We start from the raw sequence: 27,956 nt of genomic DNA, 5'->3' as shown, positions 1-27,956 counted from the left end.
GCATGACGTCTCTCATTATTGCAACCTTGAACACCAGGGGCTGTAGGATGGCTCTCCGCAGGTCCCAGGTGCTCTCTTACCTTCGAGAAGGGGGGTACGCTGTAGCTTTCCTGCAGGAGACCCATACGGACCCGACCGTCGAGGCCAGGTGGCGGCTGGAGTGGGGGGACAGGGTATACTTTAGCCACTTTACGACTTGGCAAGCTGGAGTGGCGACCCTGTTCTCCCCCACCCTACGGCCCAAGGTGCTAGGGGTCACTGAGGCCGTGCCGGGCCACCTGCTGCACCTTCGAGTCCGTATGGAGGAGCTCATGGTCAACCTTGTTAACATTTATGCCCTGCAAACGAGCCCAAAGCGGCCACAATTCTATCAGCGGGTGTCCGACTTTCTCGGCACCCTAGATTCGCACGAGTGCCTGGTCCTGCGAGGGGACTTTAACACCACCCTCGAGGAACGGGACCGCTCAGGGGCTGAGCCGAGTCCAGCCGCCGCGAACGTTGTCCGAGGAATAGTCGAACATCATTCCCTAGTGGACGTCTGGCGTGACCATCACCCAGATGACACTTCCACGTTCACCTTTGTCCGGGTGGAGGCCCATCGGTCACACCACTCTCGGTTGGACCGTATTTACTTATCCCATTTCCATCTTTCACAGGCCCACTCCACCATTCGGCCGGCCCCATTCTCCAACCATCATTTAGCCACCATAACGGTCTCCCTCCATGCAGAGAGACCGGGGCCGGCCTATTGGCAGTTTAACAACAGCCTGTTGGAGGACGAGAGCTTCGTGACGTCCTTCCGGGAGTTTTGGCTGGCCTGGCGAGAGCAGTGGCGTGCCTTTCCCTCAGTGCGGCGATGGTGGGATCTAGGGAAGGTGCGCGCCAAGCTCTTCTGCCGTGACTACACTCGGGGCACCAACCAAAGGAGAAATGCGGCGATAGAGCAGTTGGAACGGGAGGTCTTCGAGATGGAGAGGCGTCTGGCCGCCAACCCCGAGGACCCGTCCCTCTGCGGAGCGTGCCGGGAGAAGCGGGAGGAGCTCCGGGCCCTCGAGGACCACCTGGCCCGAGGTGCCTTCATTTGGTCCCACATCCGCCTCCTTCGGGAGATGGACTGCGGCTCCCGCTTCTTCTATGCCCTGGAGAAAACGAGGGGGGCCAAGAAACACGTCACCTGCCTTCTAGCGGAAGACGGCACCCCCCTCACGAATCCGGAGGAGATGTGTGGGAGGGCCCGTGACTTCTACACAAGCCTTTTCTCCCCAGATCTGACCGATCCTGGCGCTTGCGGGGTGCTCTGGGAGGAACTCCCCACGGTCAGCGTGGGCGACCGAGACCGGCTAGAGCTGCCTCTCACCCTGGCCGAGTTCTCGGAAGCCCTCCATCGCATGCCCACCAATAAATCTCCGGGCATGGACGGGCTGACCGTGGAGTTTTACCGCGCGTTCCGGGACATCCTTGGCCCAGACCTAGTCACTGTCTGGGCTGAGTCCTTGCAGAGCGGGGTCCTCCCTCTGTCGTGCAGACGAGCGGTGCTCGGCTTGTTGCCAAAGAAGGGGGACCTCCGCGATTTACGAAACTGGCGTCCCGTCTCACTCCTTAGTACGGATTACAAAATCGTAGCGAAAGCAATCTTGCTGCGGCTAGGGTCCGTGATGGCGGACGTGATCCACCCAGACCAGACCTATACTGTCCCGGGTTGCAGCATTTTCGACAACCTATTTCTAGTCCGAGATCTTTTGGAACTCGGGCAGAGACATGGTCTGTCGTTCGCCCTCCTGTCTCTTGATCAGGAGAAGGAGTTCGATAGAGTAGACCATGGGTACCTCCTGAGCATTCTCCAGGCGTTTGGATTCGGACCTCAGTTTGTGAGTTTTCTCCGGGTGCTGTATGCCTCCGCGGAGTGTTTGGTTAGGCTCAACTGGACCCTGACCAAACCGGTCAGCTTCGGGCGAGGAGTGCGGCAGGGGTGCCCCTCTCGGGCCAGCTGTATGCTCTGGCGATCGAGCCTTTCCTCTGTCTCCTCCGCAGGAGGATGACAGGGTTGGTGCTACGGGAGCCGGAGCTGCGGCTGGTCCTGTCGGCGTACACCGATGGACGTACTCCTCGTGGTCCAGGACCCGGGCGACTTGGCGCGAGTGGAGGCATGCCAGGCCATCTATTCGGCAGCCTCCTCCGCCTGAGTCAACTGGGTCAAGAGCTCTGGCTTGGCGGTGGGGGACTGGCGGCAGGTAAGCTCCCTCCCACCCGCGCTTCAGACCATCCGGTGGAGTGCGGGTCCACTGCTCTATCTCCGCGTTTACCTTTCCGCCACGCACCCTTCCCCGCCGGAGAACTGGCAAAATTTAGAGGGCGGGGTGAAAGAGCGGATCCGGAAATGGAGGAGGCTACTCCAATGTCTCTCCCTCCGTGGGAGAGCACTGGTGCTTAACCAACTACTCCTGTCCATGCTCTGGTACCGGCTCAACACCCTGGTCCCGGCCCCGAGTTTCCTGACCCACCTCTGGAGATTGATTCTAGAGTTCTTTTGGTTAGGAATGCACTGGGCCCCTGTTGGAGTTCTTCATTTACCCCTGAAGGAAGGAGGGCAGGGCCTGAAGTGTCTGTACACTCAGGTCCGCGTTTTCCGCCTCCAGGCCCTGCAGAGGCTCTTTTATAGTGCAGGTAGTTCGACGTGGAGCATATTGGTGCACGCCTTCCTGCGCCGCTTCCAAGGGCTCCGATACGACCGGCAGCTCTTTTATCTTTGTCCGAGAGGTTTTCTGCGAGACCTCTCCGGGCTGCCGGTCTTCTACCAGGACCTCCTCCGGACCTGGAAACTGTTTCTAATGACCAGGTCCGTGGCGACCACCGTGGGAGCAGATCTCCTCACAGAGCCCCTGCTACACAATCCCCAACTCCGTGTGCAGGTGGCGGAGTCCCGCTCGGTGCACCAGAGGTTGGTCCTGGCGGAAGTCACGAGGGTCGGAGAGCTCCTGGACTACGACCGGAGAGACTGGCTGGATCTCCTGACGCTCGCTCGGCGCATGGGGCTCTCCAGCCCTCGTACCCCCCGGCGCGTACTTCAGGAGGTGAAGGCCGCCTTGACCCCCACTGCTCGGGCTTATGTCAACCAAGCCTTGCGCGAGGGCGTATCCTGCCCATCCTCTACCCCAGGCCCGCCGGACCTTTCCATTGGGCCCCTACCCTGCCGATCCCAACAAACCCCTCACCCTTTCACTGCAAGCCGGCTGCATAAACTGCAGCCGGTCAGTTTTCAAATCGCACCACGGAAATATTTATACACACTCACGCTTCACACCCTTCACGCCCACACCCTGGTGTCCTGCCCCGATACAAAATGGCGGGACCTCCTGCCACCTTTGGAGGGTGAGCAACCTCGGTGGGCCAGCCTGTATTCCACGTTGGTCCCGAGGCCCGTCGGGGACATCAGTTGGCGGCTCCTTCACGGAGCTGTGAGCACGGGCGTGTTTCTGACACGGTTTACCCCCATCCCGGATACTTTCCCTTTTTGTAATGTGAGGGAAACCCTGGCGCACGTATATTTAGAGTGTGCTAGATTGCAGCCCCTTTTCCAGCTCCTCACAAATATTCTATTGAGCTTTTGGCTTCATTTCTCCCCTCACCTTTTTATCTATACACACCCCATCCATGGCCCCACAAAATCGCGAGACCTCCTGGTTAACCTCCTCCTAGCCTTGGCTAAAACAGCCATTCAGCCATTTATAAAACCAGAGAGGGGAGGTTGGCCCATGAAGCGTCCTGCGATTGTAGGGCCTTTTTCCGATCCTCAGTACATTCACGTATCCGGGCGGAGTTCCTCTGGGCGGCATCCACCAACTCCCTTGACGCCTTCGAGGAGCGGTGGGTGCTGTCCGGGGTTCTCTCCTCAGTGACCCTGTCCGGTTCCCTCCATCTGACCCTTTGATTGAGGGGAAGAGCGAGAGACGCCAGCCCCAGCCGTTGCCACTGTGGATACCATCATTACTGTCATCTAGGAGGAGTCCTATAATACATGGGTGTCTACCCCCCCCACCCCTAAACCGCCCACCCCGCAGCCGTGCCCATCTTGCCAGGCATTCTCAGGAGAGGGATAATTGGTGACACTGGGCACGGCACTAGGTAACTCGAGGGGGTGGAAGACCACAAGTGTTGAGGAAGCCCCCCCACTCTAGGCCACCAGGTAACTCAGGAGGGTGGAAGACCATGAGTGTCGAGGAAGCCCCCCCGCTCTGGGCCCAGGCTAGCCTGAACACTTCTCCCTCCTGAAAGCTGCTGTGTTATACCTTCTGTTTGCGTTGTTTTGTTGCATAGTTTGTTTTGTTTCCTTTGGTAATTCTTTGTAAGTGTTACAAATAAAATTCTTTTTTTTTTTAAAAAAAACAGAAAACACCTTCCCTGTTACCTTACCCAGGGAAAAGGGACCTACTTAGCCTGGGGCTAATATATCTGCCTTCTATTCCATCTGGCCTGACTCTGTCACAATATATATATGTTAGAATATTTCATTTTGAAAACTGAACCACTGATATATTCTTACACGAATTCTCTGGTCCTCTTTAAATACCCCAGCCCCATAATGTAATCAGTTTTTAAATTGTAATGGTTGACTCGTCACAGTTTCAGCATATTTTAGTTACTGCTGTGCCTACATTTTTCATTTTCCATTTTAAAATATTAAAATCAGGATATTTTTATATATTTTTTCCAGCCTGACATTTCTAACTGAAAGTAAATAAAGTAGTTCTTAAGAACTTATATAGTCACAGTTAAACACTACAGAAAGGTACAGCGGGACACCTTAAGTTTCTGGGGGAAGGGAGTTGTGGGTTTTTTTTGTTTTTTAAAGAGTCAGTTTTCAATCTGCATGGATAGATTTCACATGTGAATACTCTAATAAATTATGAAGCATCTTTCTTTGACAATTTCCCCCCAAAATTTACAATACTGACATTAGTATTCAGCACATAGTGGTACCCTTCAGAACATTTCAAATTACTGTTTCCTCTATGAAAAAAATAAAAAATGTTACCTGCATTTCAGGTTATTTATTTTAAATTAGCCATTCAGTAATCATGATAAACTTGGAGTGGGCATATTTTAGGACACCAATAAAAAAAAAAAAAGGAGTTGCACACATGTCACTCACCTTGTGCATTACAATACACCACCGGTTTAATTATCAGTTTAACTACATATGAGACATACCTGAAGGCTGTGCAGTCACGTCATATAATGCGGCATTATATTTCTAGCCATACCACCTTGAGCTATGACCCAACTCAGATCTCTCAAATTAAGCAGGGTCAGAGTACGTCAATAGCCATATGGAAGGCCTAACGAACACATAGGTGTTGCAAGAAGTTGTTGTGGTGATTTAGAGAAAATAGTTCCAGCTACAAAGACAGCACTGAAACAATGCCTTAGCAGGTGAAGAGGAAACTGCACTGTTAGGAAATTCATTTGAAAATGAAATCGTATTAAAAAAAAAATAGTCTTGATCATGGAATCACAGACTGTAGCATAATGCATATGCACAAGGGGGACGAATTAAGTTTGGACAGGGAACCTTAATTCTGGCTTTTCCTACCTTTTGAATGCTTGACTCCACAACCCGAATGTACTTTTAACATAATTTGTGTGTAGTAATAGGTATGTTATAATATTATCCAAAATTGAGAGGGAGGGAGGAAAATCAGGTTATGGTACTCTATAGTAGAACTATACTAACTTAGGGAATCTGAAAACATTCCCAAAACTCACTGCAGTACCACATCTCAGGGTTTGAAAAAAATCCTTTTGTAATCAGCTAAGAATAAGTGAAATATCTCAGATTTATGAAGCCTGTTGTCTCAAAGGCCCTGTCTACATTACACCTCAAAGGAGATTCACAGACTTTAAAAACAACAGGGACTTTATTATGAGCCCCCAGATGGCGGACCCACTCGCACAACTGCTACATTTTGTAGTGTAGGCAATACTCTACAGCATGTATTGGGTTCTTCTAAAACCATGGTTTGAACTGATCTAAAGCTTTGGACGTACAACCTAAGACAACTGTGAGCAGGAATTACGATCTGATGGCTGTTTGGTGGCCAATGTAAAACGAGGTTAGCGTCCACATAATAAACACCTTTATTGGTAGTCTCAGTGGGGAAGAAAAAAGCCTGAAAGGAGCCTGAATTAACTTTTCACTTCTACCAGCAGTCCCGTCAGGTTTGGGATGAGGCACATTGGCTGGCAGGGCAGTCTGACTGTACCGGCACTGCTCAGAGCTGCCCCTGTGGATTCCAGTCTCCAGGGGTTGTCAAAAAGACTCTGAAACCTGTCAGAAAGACAATGAATCCTAAGGGAAACAAAATTGAGTTCAAAGGAACTTTTCAGTATGATTTTTCAAAAGGTAGCCTAGACTTCTTGAGAACCTGATCAGAATAGAGCTAAGGTATGCAAAGCACTTGGTACAGTCAGAATTCTTCTTTAAAAAGGGGAAACTGTCCAACTGGAGGGGAACGAACAGTGCTATCAGTATGGTACTCAGAACTCCCATTGTCTTCAAACGGCATCTGTATAAGAAATGACAACACTTGCTACCCACAATGCTTCTGGTATCCCACTGGTTTCATTTGGGTTAGGGAGAAAAAAAATCAGGGGTCTTTTTCCCTCCTTTTGTCACCTTGAAGTGGTCAGTTCATACAGATAATATCTAAACGAAAATCGTGTTTGCAGACCCAATACTTATTCTCTGATTAAATAAAAAAAGTAAAAGGCTCTCGTCACGTAACATGGCAAACAAGGTAAAAAGGTTCCAAATCTTCTCTTACTTCAATTTTTCCTATTCATGCACCTAAACCAAAAAATAGGACCTAATCACTTACTCTACAGAACTATACACAGAGTATTATTATATTCTTATAAAAAACAGTCTGACAGAGCCCTAGTGAGATAAAAAGGTTTGTAATTAACTATATTAATTCCATTAAATATATGCAACAGGAGCTCTCTTCCCCCCCAAAAATGAAGTGATACTCTGGTGGCTGACCTTTGTGACTTTGTCCTCACCCACAACTATTTCACATTTGGGGACAATGTATACCTTCACGTCAGCGGCAGTGCTATGGGTACCCGCATGGCCCCACAGTATGCCAACATTTTTATGGCTGACTTAGAACAACGCTTCCTCAGCTCTCGTCCCCTAACACCCCTACTCTACTTACGCTACATTGATGACATCTTCATCATCTGGACCCGTGGAAAAGAAGCCCTTGAGGAATTCCATCAATTCATTTCAACAATTTCCATCCCACCATCAACCTCAGCCTAGACCAATCCACACAAGCGGTCCATTTCCTGGACACTATTGTGCTGCTAATAAGCGATGGTCACATAAACACCACCCTATACCAGAAACCTACTGACTGCTATACTTACCTACATGCCTCCAGCTTCCATCCAGGACACACCACACGATCCATTGTCTACAGCCAAGCTTAAGATACAACCGCATTTGCTCCAATCCCTCAGGCAGAAACAAACACCTACAAGATCTCTATCAAGCATTCTTAAAACTACAATACCCACCTGCTGAAGTGAAAAAACAGACTGACAGAGCCAGAAGAGTACCCAGAAGTCACCTACTACAGGACAGGTCCAACAAAGAAAATAACAGAACGCCACTAGCCATCACCTACAGCCCCCAAATAAAACCTCTCCAGCACATCATCAAAGATCTACAACCTATCCTGAAAAATGATCCCTCACTCTCACAGATCTTGGGAGACAGACCAGTCCTTGCTTACAGACAGCCCCCCACCCTGAAGCAACCACACACCACACAACAAAAACACTAAGCCAGGAACCTATCCTTCCAACAAAGCCCGATGCCAACTCTGTCCACATATTTATTCAAGTGACACCATCATAGGACCTAATCACATTAGCCACGCCATCAGGGGCTCATTCACCTGCACATCTACCGATGTGATATATGCCATCATGTGCCAGCAATGCCCCTCTGCCGTGTACATTGGCCAAACCGGACAGTCTCTACACAAAAGAATAAATGGACACAAATCTGGTATCAGGAATCATAACGTTCAAAAACCTGTAGGAGAACACTTCAACCTCTCTGGCCACTCAGTAACAGATTTAAAGATGGCAATTTTGCAACAGAAAAGCTTCAAAAATAGACTCCAATGAGAAACTATTGAGCTTGAATTAATATGCAAACTAGATACCATTAACTCGGGTTTGAATTGAGACTGGGAGTGGCTGGGTCATTATTGAATATATTCCCCCACGTTAAGTATTCTCACACCTTCTTGTCAACTGGCTAAATGGGCCATATTGATTATCACTACAAAAGTTTTTTTCTCCTGCTGATAATAGCTCATCTTAATTAATTAGCCTGTTACTCCACTTTTTCATGTTTTCTGTATGTGTGTATATATCTATATCTATATCTATATCTATATCTTCTTACTATATGTTCCATTCTATGCATCCAATGAAGTGGGCTGTAGCCCACAAAAGCTTATGCTCAAATAAATTTGTTAGTCTCTAAGGTGCCACAAGTACTCCTGTTCTTCTTGAAAAATTGTCATTGCTGATTAACAGCAGTGTGCAAAATTGTCATGCCAAAGTACAAATCCAGTTGCATCTACTCTCCTAGCCTTGCCAACTTACTGATAATGGAAAAAGTTAAAGCACCGGTCCTGAATCCTGATTTGAATGGGGCTCTTCACATGGTCCTCAAAGATTTGACTGCAGGACCCAGACCTATTGCTTTATTTGCCTCTCAAAAAAACCCAGAACCCCCTAACTTCACTTGGGTTTGTACAATTCTGAATGCTCCTTTAAAGTAACTAAAGCTTGGTAGTCTACAAAAGAAAAAAAAACTGCAAATGGTAAAATAAGTTTCCACAAGAAAACATCCTAGCAAAATGCTCTGAGCCAAAACTATAGAGCTCAAAAATGGCTTGAGGGAACTCAATTACAAAAGGATGACATAGTGTGCAAATATGATTACATTACACCCATTTATGTTAACTTTAAATTTATTTTTATTTGACATTTTATAATAAACCAGGACTTGACCATTTATTTAATCACAATTAGAAAAAATAAAACACTTCTAACAAGTGTTTTAAATGAAGGAACAATTTCCACCCAGAGCATTGCTTTAAAACAGTTGGCATAATGCAAAACCCCTCATTCATGTTAAAAGAGAATTTCTGCTTAAACACAGATGGTACAAGCCCTGAAAGTTCTATACCAGTGCAATACAATAATCCTACCATGTAATACCTCCAATATTCACTTCAAAGGACAGCAAAACTGTCACAAATCTGACCTTCCTGAAAACCTTTGCCAAAGTAAGGGTCTGGATTAGTGGCAGAGGATGGTGTTTCACTTCGTTTGAATCATGGCCACTGATAGTGAGTAACCTAGGGGTTGCAAACTGACAGTTTGTTACAGTACTGGATGGATGTCTACAGTTCCATTTTAGAAATCTGAAAAATTAAAAATAAATTACCTATGAGTTTAAGTTGTAAGTGCGCCCCAAGGGCTGCGATGGTAACACATTTCTATAAATGCAGCGGTAAGAATAGCCATCTTCATTAGAATGTGCTGAGCACATACATCTATGACCTAATCTTAGTGCCAGCCAACTCTTAGATTGCTATTCCCCCCCCCCCCCCCCCAGTAATATGGTGCCTTTACCGCGTTTGCTTTCAAAGTGTGTAAGCTGTCAGGCCCCAATGCTAGGCAGTCGGCAAAGTGCTCTCCACCTGTTTGACACTAATGCACATACCCCTGCACGCAAAGGGGGAGAGATCACTTGCAGGTTAACCGCAGGCTCCATCACAGCGCTCAGCCTGAGCAGATGACCCCCTCGCCCTTCAACGCCACCCGACACAAAGAAGAGGAGAATTTTTTTCGAGATAACTTTTCCTCTTGGCCCTTTTTCCTCCCTACTCCCCTCCCCACAGCCTGGTGTGGCGCATCACACGCGCTGGGAGCAAACACAGCCCAGAGCAGCACCAGGAAGGAAAATAAAATATGGGGCGGGGAGAAGAGACAGGAAAAGACAAGGAGTCTGGGCAAGTAAAAGCCTCCCGTGGCCTTTGCCAGCCCCCCCAGCCCACCCCAGCGGCTGCACGGCGGGGGAGCACATGGAGCTCACCAGATGACATTTTGTTTCCTATCGGGCAGCGTGGCCCGTAGGGCTGCACCGGGCGTTTGCTTTTTGCCCAGCTTTCTCGCGGCGCAGGGCGGCAGCAGCGGCCGGCCAGACCGCGGGCTGAGCATGAGGATGGGGGCGAGTCCTAAGTTGCCCATCACGCGGCAGCTGCTGCAGAAACCAGGGCAAACCCCCCTCCCCAGCGCCGCCCCCCTCTCACCGCTCCTGCTGTCGCTGGGAGCCGCACCGCCTGCAGCCACCGCTCCGCCGCCGCCTCCGGCCGTCGCCGCCGCCACAGCCGCCGCTCCTCCCGATCCTCCAGCCGCCCCGGCCGCCGCTCCCATCGCTGCGCCCGCCGCCGCCGCCAGGGCCAGGGCTCCATTTTCCTGCTCGTCCCCGCTGCTGTTAGCGCGCTTGTTCTTCTTGCCCTTGCTGCTCTTCTGGTTCGGCATCGCGGAGCTGGAGCTGGAGCAGGAGGCTGAGGCGGCGGCTGGTGAGGAGGCGGCGGCTGCTACCTCCGGCTCATTGCGGCTTCGTTGCAAACAGGGCGCCCAGGAAGGAGAGAGGAGCTGGCTGCGGCTCTCCCAGGCTGAGTGCTCCCTGCCCTCCCGGGCGGGCACCCGCCGCCAGGCCAGCCCAGCTGCGCACACACTTACACACGCAGCCGCCCGGCCCGGGGGAAGCAGCGCCAGGGGAAAAGGCGTGTCCCGCTTGTTTTGATTCTGCTTCCCCTACTATCGCTCTCCTCCCGCCCCTCTCGGCTTCCTCCTTTCACTCGCACTAGCGCTGGCTGGTGACAGAGGGAAGCCGCGCAAGTTAAAAGGGCGGGGGGAGCTACGGGGCTGAGCTCCGCCAGGGCAGCAAAGAAAGCAGGAGGAGCTCGAGTGGGAATGGAAAGCCGCCCCACGCCTTCCACAGCAGGGCCTGGTGGCTGCTAATGCTGTAGACGGAGCCATACAAGGCTCCTCCCTTTGGCCTAGGAGAAGCCTCACGTGCTCATAGCAGAGGGGAGCAGCTTCCTGGAAGATCTGCCTCTTTTCCTAAAGGAACAACCCCAACAAATGCAAGGAGGGAGGCAGCGCAAGCTTGTGTTAAATGTACTTCGCTGGAAATGCCTCTGGTCTTCTCCCTGGAAAATAGCTGGAGCTTTATTGGCAGGATTGTTAACGTATTTCAAAAATAAGGGACTGTTTTCTTAGCACTCCTGCCCTACCCTTCCTGATATTATTATTATTAATAATAACAATTATAGTAATAATAAGTACTCCCCTACATTTGCATAGAGTATTTCTCGCTGCCTTTTGCAGCGCTCAGCAACTCCCGATTTTGTTGCACAGAGATGAAAAAATAAGGGACTGTTGGCAACCCTAGTTATGGACATCAGCAATGGCCCTTGTGTACTCTGTAGCCAAGTATTGTGCAGTAATATGGACCAAAAGTAGCCACACTCAACTTGTTGATGTCCAGCTGAACACTGTTGCTGATGTCCCCCAGGTTGTGCTTGCCAGTTTCTGGACAAGGTTAACCCTTGTCTTCTTGGCAGCTACTTTCTTCATATGGTCATGGAGGTTTAGCATGTGATCCAGCTTCAGTCTGAGATAGGTCGGAGTAGGGTCTGTTGCAGAAGGGTAGGCTGCGTGTTGCTGCAGAAGGTCACTTTCAGGGTGCACTTAGCATTCCTGTTATCAAGATGGAATGCAGTGACTGTTTTTTTGTGAGGATTTGGCTTGAGCCTCCATTTCTGGAAATATTCCTCCATGGTGTTTAGGTCCCCATTCAGGCTGGACTCTGGAGGATGATACGTTCCACGAGTTTGTAGGAGTGATATTGGCCTATAGCTTCCTGGGTTGTTGGTCAGCTTGCCTGGTTTGAGTATGGCAATAACTATCGCCTCCCACCATCCATGCATCTGGATTCCATAATTTTGGTGTACAGTTTTGCCAGCCACTGGACTTCCATGGGGCTTAGTTGATGAAGAAATTCTGGAGGTTTACCATTTCCACTGTCCGCCTTCCCTTTATTCATTGCAGCTAAACCTTCTTTCACTTCATCTATACTGATGGCAATGGGGTCTTGTGGAGGGATTGAGATCATGGTCCTATGTAGTTGATGATGGATCTCCCACTTGGTGTTTTTGTCGCGTGGTCCTTTTGTGCTCTCCACCACTATGGAGACTATGAAGTTGAGCCAGACTTTTGAGGTCATACATTTCCCATCTTGTTACAGTTCCTTAACGTATTCCAAATCATCCTGTACATTTTTCCTGTCCCTTAATGTTCCAGTTAATTGGCTGCCACCTTCAGTATATTACACTCTTACAAAGGCCGATTACAAAAAGTTTAAAAGGGCAAGGACAGTTTCTTTGCCCATAGATATCCACATTTTAGATGTTTTAGCTGTTCTGCAGTTTTCAGGGCAGATGGACTCTTCCACCAGTACCTATTTTTCAATAACTTGTGCTATTATTTGCTATCTGGCACTATCTACCTTAGTCCAGAGCTTTGAAACCTCTGAATTACACTCCTTCCTGCCTCTAAGAATTTCACAAAGAAATCACTAGCAGAGCAGAGAAAGTGTGGCCAACTTGAGGGAATAAGGGGAATACCAGGACAGCTAAATCATGATCCAACTGATATCAAGAGCAAACTTCCACTTACTTTAATGAGACCAGGATTTGGCCCCTATGTCTTTTGAGTGATTTCTCAGAACAGTGAAATGAATCTAGTCTGAAAGAAGAGCAAGGGCTGGGAAAAAATCACTGGTACAGACTATAATACATCAGCAAACCAATGCTGCCTAATAAGAGGTTAAGGGACTGATTTTTTTTTAACCCACAGAAATGATGAAGTTTCAAGTTAAAGATGCCATTCTGACCTCAGAAATCTGTCCCCAGAAGCATGCTACCCATTTTGCTTTAATGATGAACTAAGGAAAGAGTGACATGGTAAAGGGCCACTCTGGACACAACAATATAATGGTTTAAATATCACTTTTGCAAACACCCTGCTTTGCAGGCTCAAATCCTGGCAAGCCTTTCATCCTCCTGAGGTAGAAAATGGAGTGCTATTCAGTTTATAGGGTAAGGCTTTATTGTATCAGATCATAGAAAATGTGTTCCTCACTCCCCTATATGGACACTAAGTAATCCATGGCATTTTTTGTAACCTTAGAGATTTGCCCTGTCATATTGGACAACATTTTCTCTCCCACCACTAGTATGCTGTGTACCAACTGGCTACCCCTCCAGAAATGTCTGCATTTTGGTGGTGTTTGCTAGGATGTAGTTTGTGAAGCACTTCACAAAGACAGGTACTAAATATATGTAAAGCACTATTATTAAGAGTAGATACCCAAGGGATAGGATTAGTTGTTATTTAATGACCTAAGAAGGAATAAATAGTTAAGTAGAAAAATTTGCTGAACATAAAAATTATGTAGGTTAATGAAGAGCAGGGAGGTTGTGAGCACCTCCAGAAGGACTCAACAGAGCGATGTAACTGGCATAATGACATTTGACATAGATGAATGCACTGGCAGGAACACTTGAAAATGTCTCTCTAAACTGATGCATTTTTGAATTAGTGGTAACATCACCAGAAAAAGATCCAAGCATTGTGGTGGACAACTCAGTGAAAAGATCTCAATATTCAAAAAGAAAAAAGAAAAAAAATGCCATAGGTAAATGACCAGCACAAATAATGGCCCCACATTGAGCTAATATGTAAAGACAGTAAACAGGATGACTTGGTAATTATAGGCCTATCAGTGGCCAACATGGGACTTGATTAATAAAAAACTAAAGGAGGGTAATATAATTCATGCCAATCAATATAGGTTTATGGAAATAGATCTTGTCAAACTAACTTAATTTTTTTATGAGATTCAAAGTTTGGTTGATAAAGATAATCATTTTGATGTAATATGGTTAGACATCTGTATGGCATTTGACATGGTACTGCACAAAATTTTGATTATAAATTAAGAATGATATAAAATGAACATGGCACACATTAAATGGATTAAAAGCTGGCTAACTGAGGGGTCTCAAAATATAATTGTAAATGGGGAATCAGATCAAGGGGATGTTTCTGATGAGGTCTTGCCAGGATTGGTTCTTGGCCCTTTGCTATTTAACATTTTTTTTTTATTAATAACCTGGAAGAAAACATAAAATTATCACAGATAAAGTTGCAGATGACACAGAAATTGGGTAATGGTAAATAACAAAGAGGACAGGTCCCTGATATAGAGCATTCTGGATTGCCTGGTAAGCTGGGCACAAGCAAACAATATGCATTTGATCATGGCTAAATATAAGTGTATACATCTAGGAACAAAGATTGTAGGCCATACTTAGGTTGGAGGACTCTATCCTGGGAAAGAGTGACTGAAAAAGATTTGTGGGGAGTGTGGATAATCAGCTGAATGTAGGATGCAGACAAGAGCCCTGAGAATGATTAAAGGGTTAGAAAACATGCCTTTTAGAGAGAGACTCAAGGAGCTCAATCTATCTAGCTTAACAAAGAGAAAGTTAAGGAGTGACTTGATTACAATCTTTAAGTGCACACATGGGATATAATACAATCCAATGGCAAGAAGTTGAAGCTAGACAAATTCAGACTGGAAATAAGGTATACATTTTTAACAGTGAGAGTAATTTAACCATTGGAACAATTTACCAAAGGTTTTGGTGGATTCTCCGTCACTGGCAATTTTAAAATCAATATAGGATGTTTTCTAAAAGATCTCTGCTAGGAATTATTTTGGAGAAGTTCAATAGCCTGTGTTATGTCAGGAGGTCAGACTCACTAGATGATCACAATGGTCCCTTCTGGCCTTGGAATTTATGAATGTATGTATGGAACCCTTGCATATAAGTCTCGGGAGATTTCCTGGTGGCAAGTCACAGCCTTCTATGAAAAGTCAGAGAACTACTGACAAGCTGTCTGTTGATTGGGGAGTAGAAAGCAGGGATTGGTCCCTGTGTTGGGCAGAGAAAAGGTTAATTTGCAGACAAGCCTTAAGCAGGAGAAACGGCTAGCAGCTCAGCTCTCTGTGTCTTTGAAACTGTCAGCTTATTTTGCCTAGTTGTCTTTGCCTACTGCCTTTGCCTAACAGCCTTTAGAGACAGAAACACTAACTTCATAATGCTTTTCTCTTGGTATTGGACACGAAGTGTAACACAGAGACACAGCCAGTAGTTTCATACAAACCTCTACTGTAAGCTGCTCAAGACCACGCTGCCCGTGCGCTGCAACTGGATCCAGCCAGTTTACTTTCTTGCATGTACCACTGCCAAGCCTCTTAAAGACACAGTCACTACATCCATCCTTTTAAATCAATTAACTATACAATAATAAATCAATTACACATGCCTATATAAATTAACTAATAATGCAGGCTGGAGTCAGAGGTGACCAGTGCATGATTCACTGTGGAAAGCGGTCTGGGTCCACAACCCTCTTAAAGCACATACTCCCACTGTCATGATAGCAAACAACAATAGTACCACGGGATGTTGATTGGGTCATCACAGTCTCTGCCTTGAACAGCTCAGTGTCTCCAGTGACCCCTCCCTCAGAGGTTCTTCCTGGGTCCTAGATTCTTGGTCCGATGTGACACTGGATTGGTCCTGCTCAGGTTCTGCAGGTGTCATACTGCAAGCCTTCAAGTGGGGCCTGTTCTGGTGGTGGTGATTTCCTGCATGAGCTGGCCTGTTCACAGATTCTCTCCACAATAGCAAACAACCATCCAGCACTTGTCTTTATCTTGACTGGGTCTCCCTGCCTGAACTCTTTAAGCAGTATGACATGTTCAGTCAGTTACGCCTTCCAGTGTTTCACCAAGACCAAATGTGGGTCTGTCCCTAATTTTCTCTGTCTTCTTGAGCAATGACTTCGCAATCCATCTTGCTCATTTGGCCATTTCACTGGACTGGAGATATCACATTTAAAGCATTCCTGCTTTTGCCCAGCTGCTTTTTGTAACTTTTTGTATTTCTCCTTCTCCTTTTCTTCTGGGCCATTTAGGTGTCCTCACCTCCTCTTCCCACTTAGAGTCCAATTTATTTCTATTGCATTTCTTTGACATCTTTTCGTATGTTTAATCTCCCTATTTGTCTTAAAATGTTTACTTCTAACATTTATTTATTTAGTCTACATAGGGCTCAATCCATATCAGAGAACTCAGTTTTCCGGTTGATTTATTTAATGCTGGGAATTCTGAGGGAGTTGGCTGATGTGATTGCAGAGCCATTGGCCATTATCTTTGAAAGCTCGTGGCGATCGGGGGAGGTCCTGGACGACTGGAAAAAGGCAAATATAGTGACCATCTTTAAAAAAGGGAAGAAGGAGAACCCAGGAAACTACAGACTGGTCAACCTCACCTCGGTCCCTGGAAAAATCATGGAGCAGATCCTCAAGGAAACCATTTTGAAGCACTTGGAGGAGAGGAAGGTGATCAGGAACAGTCAACATGGATTCACCCAGGGAAGTCATGCCTGACCAACCTGATTGCCTTCTATGATGAGAAAACTGGCTCTGTGGATATGGGGAAAGCAGTGGATGTGATATATCTTGACTTTAGCAAAGCTTTTGATATGGTCTCCCACAGTATTCTTGCCAGCAAGTTAAAAAAGTATGGATTGGATGAATGGACTATAAGGTGGATAGAAAGCTGGCTAGATTGTCAGGCTCAACGGGTAGTGATCAACAGCTCAATGTCTAGTTGGCAGCCGGTATCAAGCGGAGTGCCCCAGGGGTCGGTCCTGGAGCCGGTTCTGTTCAACATCTTTATTAATGATCAGGACGATGTGATACATTGCACTCTCCACAATTTCACGGATGACACTAAACTGGGGGGGAGAGGTAGATACGCTGGAGGGTAGGGATCGGGTCCAGAGTGATCTAGATACATTGGAGGATTGGGCCAAAAGAAATTTGATGAGGTTCAACAAGGACAAGTGCAGAGTCCTGCACTTAGGATGAAAGAATCCCATGTACCGCTACAGGCTGGGGACCGACTGGCTAAGCAACAGTTCTGCAGAAAAGGACCTGGGGATTACAGTGGATGAGAAGTTGGAGATGAGTCAGCAATGTGCCCTTGTTGCCAAGAAGGCTAACGGCATATTGGGCTGCATTAGTAGGAGCATTGCCAGCAGATCAAGGGAAGTGATTATTCCCCTCTATTCGGCCCTGCTGAGGCCACATCTGGACTATTGAGTCCAATTTTGGGCCCCCCACTACAGAAAGGCTGTGGACAAATTGGAAAGAGTCCAGCGGAGGGCCATGAAAATGGTCAGGGGGCTAGGGCACATGACTTACGAGGAGAGGCTGAGGGAACTGGGCTTGTTTAGTCTGCAGAAGAGAAGAGAGAGGGGGGGATTTGATAGCAGCCTTCAACTGCCTGAAGGGGGGTTCCAAAGAGGATAGAGCTCGGCTGCTGTCAGTGGTGGCAGATGACAGAACAAGGAGCAATGGTCTCAAGTTGCAGTGGGGAAGGTCTAGGTTGGATATTAGGAAACACTGTTTCACTAGAAGGGTAGTGAAGCACTGGAATGGGTTACCTAGGGTGGTGGTGGAATCGCCATCCTTAGAGATTTTTAAGGCCCAGCTTGACAAAGCCCTGGCTGGGATGATTTAGTTGGTGTTGGTCCTGCTTTGAGCAGGGGGTTGGACTAGATGACCTCCTGAGGTCTCTTTCAACCCTAACCTTCTATGATTCTAATGAGTACAGGATTTTGGCCTTCTGTCTTCAAAATGAAAATTCCAGGGGAAACGTGCCATTTTTCCTTACCTCTAACACATGGATACCTTTCAGCAGCTGCTGCTGCTACATTTGTCATTGAATATGCAGTAAAAGAGGTCATGACTCACAGGGCATTAGTAGGAACTTGCAAGTTTCCATTTTAAAAGGAAAGTACACTTGCGCAATACCACAAATGTCTGCAAAACTCTTGGCAGTTTTCTTTACATGTAAATGTCAATCATGAGCATGGCACCTCCGTCTAAAATAACATTTTCTTTATTCTAAACAATGACTAGTTCATATTAAGTCATTTCTAAAGTTGATTTTAAGAAGCCAAAAATTCTAGTGTACTTCCCCCCCCCCCCCGTACATAACTTAAAACCCCAGCAGCAAACTCATTCTTAAAGATTATAGCTATCACACATCCATATGCAGGGTAGGTAGGAGCATTCTACTCTCAAATGAGCTATTTAAAAGCTGCATAAGGAGTTAAATTATATGCAATATTTTTGAAGAAGTCCGTTGGAAGCCCATCTGCCACAAGATTCTTCCCATTTCTTTATACTTTTTTTGATGAGACAGAATTTTTTTTTTATCAGAACTAGACATGTTTACATTATTGATTTCCTGCTTTGATAATTCAAAGAGGAAGAGGTTGGCAAAACAGTTAATCATATGTAGCTTGATTTATCTATTCCTCTGCTGAAAATGCTGGTAAATCCTGGAAATATTGTCTAAAAAATTGGATTTGACTGTAGCTGATATAGAATTCCTTTTGTTTGCATTTATTTTTTGTTTGTTTGATTGAACAAGTGTTCCCAAACAATTCACTCCTACTCTGAACCTTTGAAACTGCAAGTTTTAGCCTGAAACTTCAGGTGGGTGGTTTAGAAAATAGCTAGCTATACTGACCAAAAACATTGGTATGTGAACATACTTGAAAGAGAGTCAGTAGCCTTTCTCTAGGTCTACTAACAAGATTTTCTAAGAAGATAAGAAATGTAGTTTGTATTTAAAGATATTGACTCAAATTTGTCCCTCATGGTAAATTATGTAGTTTATTTACATAAACATTAAAACAAAAATCCAGCATAGTACCTCACAAAAAATACATCCAGGCAGTCAGATGATACAGAAATTCGGGGCACACAATGCTGCCCCAAAGAACAGAGACTAGAAAATCAAAGCAGGGGTGATGTTCTGAAAACATTCTCTGTTTTCAATAAATTAATTAGAACAATGTTATTTTATTTAGAATCTGTTCGCACAGAAAGCAAGGTATGTCCCACACTAAAAGCAGTACTGCTGCAGAGAGTAAGGGAATGCCAAGGAGAGAGCTTGTGAAGCATTTTAGGATCTTCCTGGTTGAAAAACTTTACAAGAATATAAGGCATTATAACTCGTCAATCTAGGTACTTTTATGGCCCTCTTTATCATAATGTCTGAGCACCATGCTGGCTGAAAGTAGGTTTTTGTAGTAGTGTTTCTTTGAGGTGATTTTGGAAGACAGAGAGAATTCAAGATTATAATAAAGTGTAAAGTACAACCTAAAATGACATTGTAGGAGAAATCCCCCAAACCCTACAATTTTATTGGACCACTTGAAAGGCATGGTCAAAGGCCAAGTTCAAGTTGATAAAATTAAAATGTATATATAAATTAAAATAAAATATTCGTCTTTAAGAGCAAAGAAGATTTAACCTGAATATTCTATTTTATTTAATTCTATTTGCGTCCAGAGCAGCACCGTTACACACAGAGTAGAGTGTAAAATGATAGTCTTGTTCTATAAATGCAAAATATATGCATCTGAGGCATTAGACTAATGAAATTAGCACTAAACCATAGTTACTACTTCTCTCTATCTGTTTTTTATATACTCCCCTCCAGTGTTTCCTCTAATTTTTTACATCCCTGTGTGGAATGAATTTTGTTATGTGCATCAATATAGAGGTGATATGTGACACATCACCTTCATATTGGTGCACATATCAAAATTCATGTGGTGGGGGTGGGGCCAAGGGGTTCAGAGTGTGGGAGGGGGCTCAGGGCTGGGGCAGAGAGTTGGGGTTGGGGAGGATGAGGGCTCTGGCTGAGGGTGTGGGCTCTGGGGTGGGGTTGGGCCTGAGGGGTTTGGGGTGCGGGAGGTGGCCCAGGACTGGGGAAAAGGTTGGGTGCAGGGGGTGAGGGCTCTGGCTAGGGGTGAAAGCTCTGGGCTTGGGCCGGGAATGCAGGGTTTGGGCTCTGGGGTGGGGCTGGTAATGAGGGGCTTGGGGGTGCAGGCTGCCCCAGGGCTGCAGTGGGGAAAGAGGACTCTCCGCAGCCCTCTCTCACCACAGCAGCTTGGGGCAGTGGGAGAGGTGCCTCTCCCTGGCTGTGGCAGCTCTGGCAGCCCTAGGCCGGGCCGAGGAAGGGGCGCTTCTTCCCCAGCCATGGCAAGTCTGGGACAGGTCCGTGTTGGGGCAGTGGGAAGGGCGCCTCTCCCTTAGCCATGGCAGGTCCACTTTGGTCCATTCTATACTGGGGCCGGTAGGGAGAGGCATCTCTCCCCGCTGCAGCCCTGAGCCCCTGCACGGGGCTTAATAGGCAGCTGTGCAGCCATGCAGCTTAGAGGGAATTTAGGGTATTATGTAAGTGCCGTGAGGTGGGAGGGTCTCAGAGCCCAGGCTTCACCCCAAACGCAAACATCTACACTGTAATTAAACAGCATCTTAGCCTGAGCCCTGCAAGCCCTAGACAGTAGAACCCTGCGTGGATATTCGCATCTGATCCGTGATCTGCTGATACCCACATCCGTGGATGCGGATATCTGCGGATATAAAGCAAATATCTGTGGATTTGCAGGGCTCTACTAGTCAGCTCACGGGCCAGCTATGTGTGTTTACTTGTAGTGTAGACATACTGTTAGTAAACAACTCCGTTGCTGACGCACAAGATGGGTTGGGATCAGCTCACTCCCTCTTAGCTGTGTTGGTTCTGCAAGGCTGACGTAATTTCTTCTAAAAGTGATTTACATAATTTCCTTCCAAAAGTCAGGAAAATAAAAGGCATGTTTCCCACAGCATCCTTAACTGTCCCTTATGTGTATATTTTGCAACAGGATGTTCTGGTATATGATACCACAAAACACTATGGACCAGACTGTAGCCTTCCTTCCTGTCCACATATAAGAGTGAGGGGACATAAGGCAATGCCTTTATCCCCTGCACTGGCTACCCGTACCTTGAATAGCCATGCTGAAGGGAGAGCAGCTTCCATGGGTTTGCTAAATGCCTCTCCATCCATGTGGGTAGGAAGGGGCAGGAAATGAGCAGAGTCAAAACTCTGTCCCAGTCAGGAAATGTATAGAACATTGTGCCAGATATAGGGATGGCACAGGGTACGTCATCATCCACCCTCCTTCCCCCACTCCACCCTTTCAAAACAGGGTATGATCCAGAGCACAGATTGCAAATATGAGTCACGATCTGCTTCCTGGTCTACTTCCAGAGCAGCACAATTATACACAGGGTAGACTGCAAAATGGCAATCTTGCTCTCAGTATGCAAAATATGTGTAGCTAAAGTGTTAAATTAGGGCTAATCCATACTATGCCCATTGTTACATGGGTGCACTACAATAACGATATAATTGGCTCTAGATAAACTCCCCTTTTTGTATTCTCTTCCTGGAAATTTCCAAGCCTGGATACACAAATTTTCTCAATACATTTCCTTTTGATAAAACTGTGTGCCAGGAAAGTATCTGGCAATAATTAATGCAATGGTTTATTTCTATAAGTAAGGCCTACTAGATCAGTTTACTGTATTTAGTTGTGTTATGCATTGAATTTGGGATTCCTCCTTATTTTTATGCCTATCAAATTACTTCTGGTACTTCTGGACAGCATTGTTGTCTGTTTTAGAGTAACAGCCGTGTTAGTCTGTATTCGTAGATTTTGTGAAACTTAATAAAAAAAATTAATAGTGGTTAATGGAGTTCAAAATGAAGGTCTGGAGAAGGATACTTTTGTATCAGACAAGAAGTAGTTAGCAATTCTATTATGATTTTCAAATAATAATAAAAAAGAAACTAAATATTTAATCTGTCAGTTGCCACAAATTCTTGAGTCATTTTTCTTTAATATAGACAATTGGTATAGACAATTAGAGAATTTTCAATTAATTATATTTTTGCAAAGGCCCAAAGTGCTATCTTAACAAGTCTGCTCACAGCCTGTAAGAAGATCTTTTCTTTCTTTATCCTACCTCATCCTCAGGGGCATAGGGCATCCACCAGTTTCCACCATTTATTTCAGCCTTGTGCTAGGCTGTTCAGGCTTCTGAGTGTCATGTTGATAGATCTGGCTTCTGTCTCTGTTGTTCCGCATAATGTTTCTCTCGGTCACCCTCCTTTTCTCTGTCCAGGTGGTGTCCATACTATCATTTGCCATGGTAGTTGTGTTGGTGACATCCTTAAAGAGTGTCCTAAATATGTCCATCATCTTCTTACTCTATTTGATGCTTTAGATTGATTTGCTCTTAGAATCTCTGACATTGCAAGAAACTCTTTCCAATGGACTAAAGATTTTCCACAGACAATTACGTAGGAATGAATTGATCTTATCAATTTCTGTGGATGTACAATAATTGTTGCATGTAAAGCAATGAAGTGACCTTCATATTACTTTTGGTGAGTTCACTTTTTAAAACTGGATTTAATTTTAAAAGTTCCGTTGAGAAAGCACACTCTGTCACTGAAATCCACTTTCTATTGCTGAATGATTTGTGTGCAGGGAATTATTCTTCTGTTATAAATAATTATTATATATGAAGCTCTGGTTTGGTATTTGTTTGTTCAAGCTTCCATTTTTTAAATTAATCCCCGAGAGATGCATAGGTTTTGCTAAAAGAAAAGGAGTACTTGTGGCACCTCAGAGACTAACCAATTTATTTGAGCATAAGCTTTCGTGAGCTACAGCGCTGTAACCAATTGCTATTACTAATTTGAACACTAGCATCAGTTTACACATCTATTGTTGGAGAATTGTAAAAAACTACTTAAAGTTTACGTTAACAAAAAAATAAACAGTCCAGCAAAACAATTGTTGTCCATTATTAATGGTGCCCAAATGAGCTTGAGGAGCAATAATCAGATGTATAATTACCCCAATTCACTAAAGTATGGCTTAAATTTCAGCATGTGCATAAATGCTTTGCTGAATCAAGGCCAATCCTCCTCCCAGCCCCCATTGTTACTAAGATGGTAATGATTACAAATTCAGAATCTTGATGATATCTATGATAAACAAAAATGTTTTTGCATAAGATATAGCTGCCACATTACGTAGTAAGGATAGCTTCACTCACCTTCATCATTTGCTGTTCTTCCACCTTCCCTTCTTTTACGAACAGATGAGCCTTATGTGCAAATTAGGCTTCTGTTGCTTTAGCTAGCAAAAGCAACCATCAAAATTACTACTGCTGCAGTATCTACATAGATTAATGAGGATTAATGTCTAGTCCTGTGTGCTGGGATATTGATTTGCATTCTCTCATCTAGCTGTTCCCCACTTTTTGATTTATAAGAGCATCTTTTCCCCTTTCTTTTCATAAGACGAGGACTAAAAAGCTTTTGTTAATTGGGGAAAAAAAAGTTCATCATCTCTCATTATATTCTTTACTAATCCTTTCAATTTATGCATTATATATTTACTATAGTTATTGCTTAATTTATGCCTTTTCAGAAAAAAATTGCCAGTCTTCTCTGTGGTTGCCCTGTTTATAGTCTCAGACTGTGAGACCACTGACCAGCTGCAAGGACAATGGCTGTCTATTAATTTCTCCATACCAGTTGTTACCCTCATCATGCACAAAGTCTGGGTCCTGCTGATGAGAGCCCTGTTATGGCTGCTGCTCTGTTGTGAATTTTATTTTAAGAGCAGTTCATTCTGATAGTAAAGTGTATCCATGGGTCAGCATGTATTATAAAAAATCATAGATCAGGCTTCAAATCCATCACAGAGTAACTCATAAGTCTATTCCTGCAACAGAAACAGGTCCATATTAAAAAAATATAAAAGCTTCCCCATCATTATTATAAACTATTAATCTTATACAACTCTCTGTAGGACTCACTGCTTGTGGGCCCTTGAGACTGCAAGTCTTGAAACAAATAAGCAGGTTTTGTTCAGCTTACACAGAGCTTCCCTTCCATCTTGTAACAAAACAAAGAAAGAAAACGTAAAAAATGAACATCAAACATATAGGAGAAAACAAGATGTTCAGCACTCTGGGGAGATTGCAATTGATTTGCCCTATACTGTATACACATCAGTAGTTCTCTGTGCTGACTTTCAAAAAACCTACTAGGGTCTGCTCATTCTCTCCCAGGGGTTTTCCCTCTATGCGCGGCTAGTGCTGAAGTCTGTCTGGTTTGTGGGTTTTTTTGTGCAGGCGCGGAGATACTTCTATTCGGCAAGGCTAGCTCTTCCAGCAGTTAAGACCATGCTACAGACATCTAGAGCCAAATTTTCCCCTCCTGTGCAGCATGATGGACGTCAGTGCCGTTGCACTGGTGTAACTGGAAGCAGAATGTAGTGCTAGTTTGTAGGGATGATGCAAAGGTTCAGGTTTCTGTGAAGCCTCAGTACGTGTAGCTTGTTGGGCTGATACCGAGGCATAAGTCTCTGTGAACGTTACTAGCTCAGCAGCCATCGTGCGAGATCACTAGGTCGACTGCTTTAGAGTGCTGGACGGAATCCAAAGCAGGGTTCAGAGGCCTTTACAAAGTTACTGGCTAAGCATGAGTGATTAAAGATCAATATGAGAAGGGGGGCTCACCAGTTCTGGTGGTTGTGTGTCTCCATGGGGATTGCTGTCATGTGGTAAAGTGACATTGCATCGGCTTGTGTGATGGGATGGGAGGTAGCAATGGGAAGACCGAGAGAAAGAATTGAATGAATCTGAAGAGTCCATCTCCCCAAGCAGGCCCACTGCTAGTCAAACAAAAGTGTGTGTGAGAAAGTGTTTATGTGCACAGGGTTTGGAGCTCTACAGGGTGGTGGCAGTGGGGGCTTTCAGCTGCCAACTGGGGGAGAGAGAGAATTATTTCCCCTGGGTTTTGGCAAGGGGAGGGGAAACCACTAACAGTCACCCTTTTCTCTTAGGGGAGGAGGCACCAGATCCTACCCTTTTCCGCTTGGAGGGCAAGGGAAGAGATCTTCCTGACTCAAAAAAAAAAAAAAGGAAGAAGAAAGACGGGGAGCTTCCATCTGAAAGAATTCTTCTCTTCCCATCAGGTGCCAATGCTTGTACACCTACTCAAGGTAAGGCTGGCAGCACATCCGCTCCCCACAGAGGTCCTAGCTCCTCCTGTTGCTCTCACTTCAGATTCTCCTGCCTGATACAGCCCCACTTCACCAGTTAGTAAAGAGGCAGGAGGAGGGGGAGCTCTGAGGGACATACTTTAATCCCTGGATGATCATTACTTTTTAATCTACTTCGTATTGCAGCTGGACCTTTTATAAGTGGATACGCTCTTCTGGTTTGGCCCTGTGCGCGGAAGAGGAAAGAAAGGGTAGTGAAGAGCAGAGAGTGTATATAGTATTGGAGGGCATAAAGTAATGGATGTTTTGTCTGTTTTTTAGCCAAAAAAAGACTAAAGTTTGCTAGTGTAGAGAGAGGTAGAACCTCTAACTCAGCAGTACTCACATTGACTCCACCACATTTTTCGTTCCATGACAGTAAAAGCAGCGAGAAATACCTTTGTATCTGAATATACAAAATAATAAAGTATCCTTTCTGTTTTCATCAAACTGGCTTTTACATCCTCTGGATCCAAATGTAAATCTCTGCCAAACAGAGGAGTTTAAGAGTGTTAATCTTATGGCTCATTTTACACAGGGTAGAGTGATTTGAAGTCATTGGGGAGCAATAATATTTTCAGAGAAGAGTCCTCGGTTGAGGCTGAAGTTTGCAGCACTGCTAAAAATATGTAAACCACTTCTACTACAGCAGAAGGTAGTGATTTGAAAAAATCAGATTTAGGAATGGAAAAGACACATTCTTGAAAAATCCAAACCCACTTGACTGTGTTTGGCCCAATCCTGTAGTCCTCACTGAGGCAAAGCTGTTGCCTGTATTCAACAAACATTGATGGCAGTTTTCCCAAGTACAAAGCCCAGGATTGAGCCCTTTGTATTGGAAAACTTCCAACAAAACTAACCCTCTTAGGATCTGCATATATTTGGAAACACCAAGCCTCATTCTCCACTGGCTTGTACCTTACGTAGTCACTTGCACCTGTGCAATCAATCAGGAGCACTGTCACTCTTTACAGAGCATGGGGTATGCACCGATGAGTTCTTTGATAGCTGCTGAGTCCAGTGTGCAAGTGACAGGCCCATCCACAGCAGATTCTTTCTTCCTCTGACTCCAGTCATCTCAAAGCTTGATGCAGTCCACTTCGCTCCATCTACAAGCTGACCACCAACCAGAGCAGCATTCTGCACTCCTTTCCCAATCATCCACAGAGTCCAAAGGATACTAAGGCATCTTTGCAAGCATCCTGAAATCTATGCAGCAATCTGACTCTCCTTCTAGACCCTCCACGAGCTTCAGAGTACAGCACACTCTTTGCTGTGCACCTGTGCAAAGTGGGTGTAAAACATTCTATTTTTGATTTGGTAGCATTGTATATCTTGCATAGGTATAAGTGACTATGTGAAGTGCAAGGCAGTGGAGAGCGAGGGCTGTTTTCTGCAGGGGAAGAGGAGTCTGAAGATCAATTCACTTGCCTCCTTGAGCTTGCCAGCCAACCAGGCTATCTCAAGTACCCAAGGTGGCAGATTGGTTCCCAGGCAGCAGTGGAGTTGGTACAAACTGGAAGTGAGAAAGGAGCCAGCATAGTTGCAGAGGAGTGGTGTGTGTGAGTCTGTGGAGATGTCCTTTTTGAAGAAAATGCCTAGAGAAGCTAGCCTGGATGGTAAAAATGGCCGTCTATCACTTAAATAAAAACCAACCAAAATGAAAAACAAAGAAGCCAGATAGACTTGAACTATCAAAAGATGAAACCTGACTCTGAGGCTGAGTCAACATTGAGTTTTCCTTAACATGTCTCACCCCTGCACTAGCCTCGTGGAGCTCCACCACCAGTAGCAATAGTGGAGCTTTAGGACAGACAAAACATTGGCATCTTCGCCATCCTGACATCTGGTCCTGCTCAGAGCCTGTCTAGACAAGAGAGTAGAAAAATGCTGCATGCACATTAGCTATGCTAAAGTTACCACTGGTAGTAAGCTACTGGCAGGAAAAATTTAGAAAAAGCTCTCTGTAGAGCCCAGGAATTACTTCTTAGCTTGACTGTCACTAGGTATCTCCCTTAAGTCTGGATCAGACTTCTAGCGCTTGGCCATTCCCCTTTGTACCAGAAGCCATTTGCTTCAGTCACAGAAAGAAAAACGTGCATAACCATTTCTGAATAATTTTCCCCATCCTTTCCCATGATCTGGGTAAAGACTAAGGCTTAATTGAAAGAGTAAACTGGAAAGAAATAATATGGGAAGCTGGTGATGACTCCTATATTTAGGTTGCCTAATACTTGCTATCATAAAAGATTCTTGCAAAGTTTTGTATTTAGATTTTACTTATTTATTTTATAGGAATTCCAACACCTCCATTATTTGCAGCAGGTCTTTGAAATTTGGCAGGAGAAAAGCCCTGGCAGAAGAGAAGCCCTTTTCTCTGTCCCATGAAATTCCATTCAGGTTTGGATGAATTGAAAATTTGGTTTGAAAATTGTCATTTCCCTTCTGCTATTTGTATCAGCAGCAAAATTTTGGCAGCCTGCCAAAATAAGTGAACATAAACGTTCTAAGGCGCTAGACCCAGGTCACTGCCAAGGCAGCAGCAGCAGGCACTGTGCAGGGAATCCCAGGATCAGGCAGACTGGAAGGAAGGAAGAGAGAGCTGGCTGGGCATCTTCCCACAATCCCTCACTCTGGATCCAGCATGAAACCCTAGTGGCCCATTCCCCTCCCTCTGGGGGCACT

The 27,956-nt window shown here is 45.4% G+C and overlaps 1 protein-coding gene across 1 annotated transcript in view; it reads right to left on the bottom strand.

Annotated features, from left to right (window-relative positions):
* Positions 1 to 10,896, bottom strand: part of HECA (hdc homolog, cell cycle regulator) — a 44,628-nt gene extending 33,732 nt beyond the window's left edge. Inside the window, exon 1 of the mRNA XM_077813139.1 lies at positions 10,401 to 10,896. Within this exon, the coding sequence (XP_077669265.1) occupies positions 10,401 to 10,632 (232 nt within the window). The 5' untranslated portion in view covers positions 10,633 to 10,896. The remainder of the gene's footprint in view (positions 1 to 10,400) is intronic.
* Between the last annotated feature and the right edge of the window lie 17,060 nt (positions 10,897 to 27,956).

Source organism: Eretmochelys imbricata, chromosome 3, assembly GCF_965152235.1.
Source record: "Eretmochelys imbricata isolate rEreImb1 chromosome 3, rEreImb1.hap1, whole genome shotgun sequence".
Classification (NCBI taxonomy): domain Eukaryota; kingdom Metazoa; phylum Chordata; order Testudines; family Cheloniidae; genus Eretmochelys; species Eretmochelys imbricata.
This window is presented reverse-complemented; position numbering and strand designations above follow the sequence as displayed.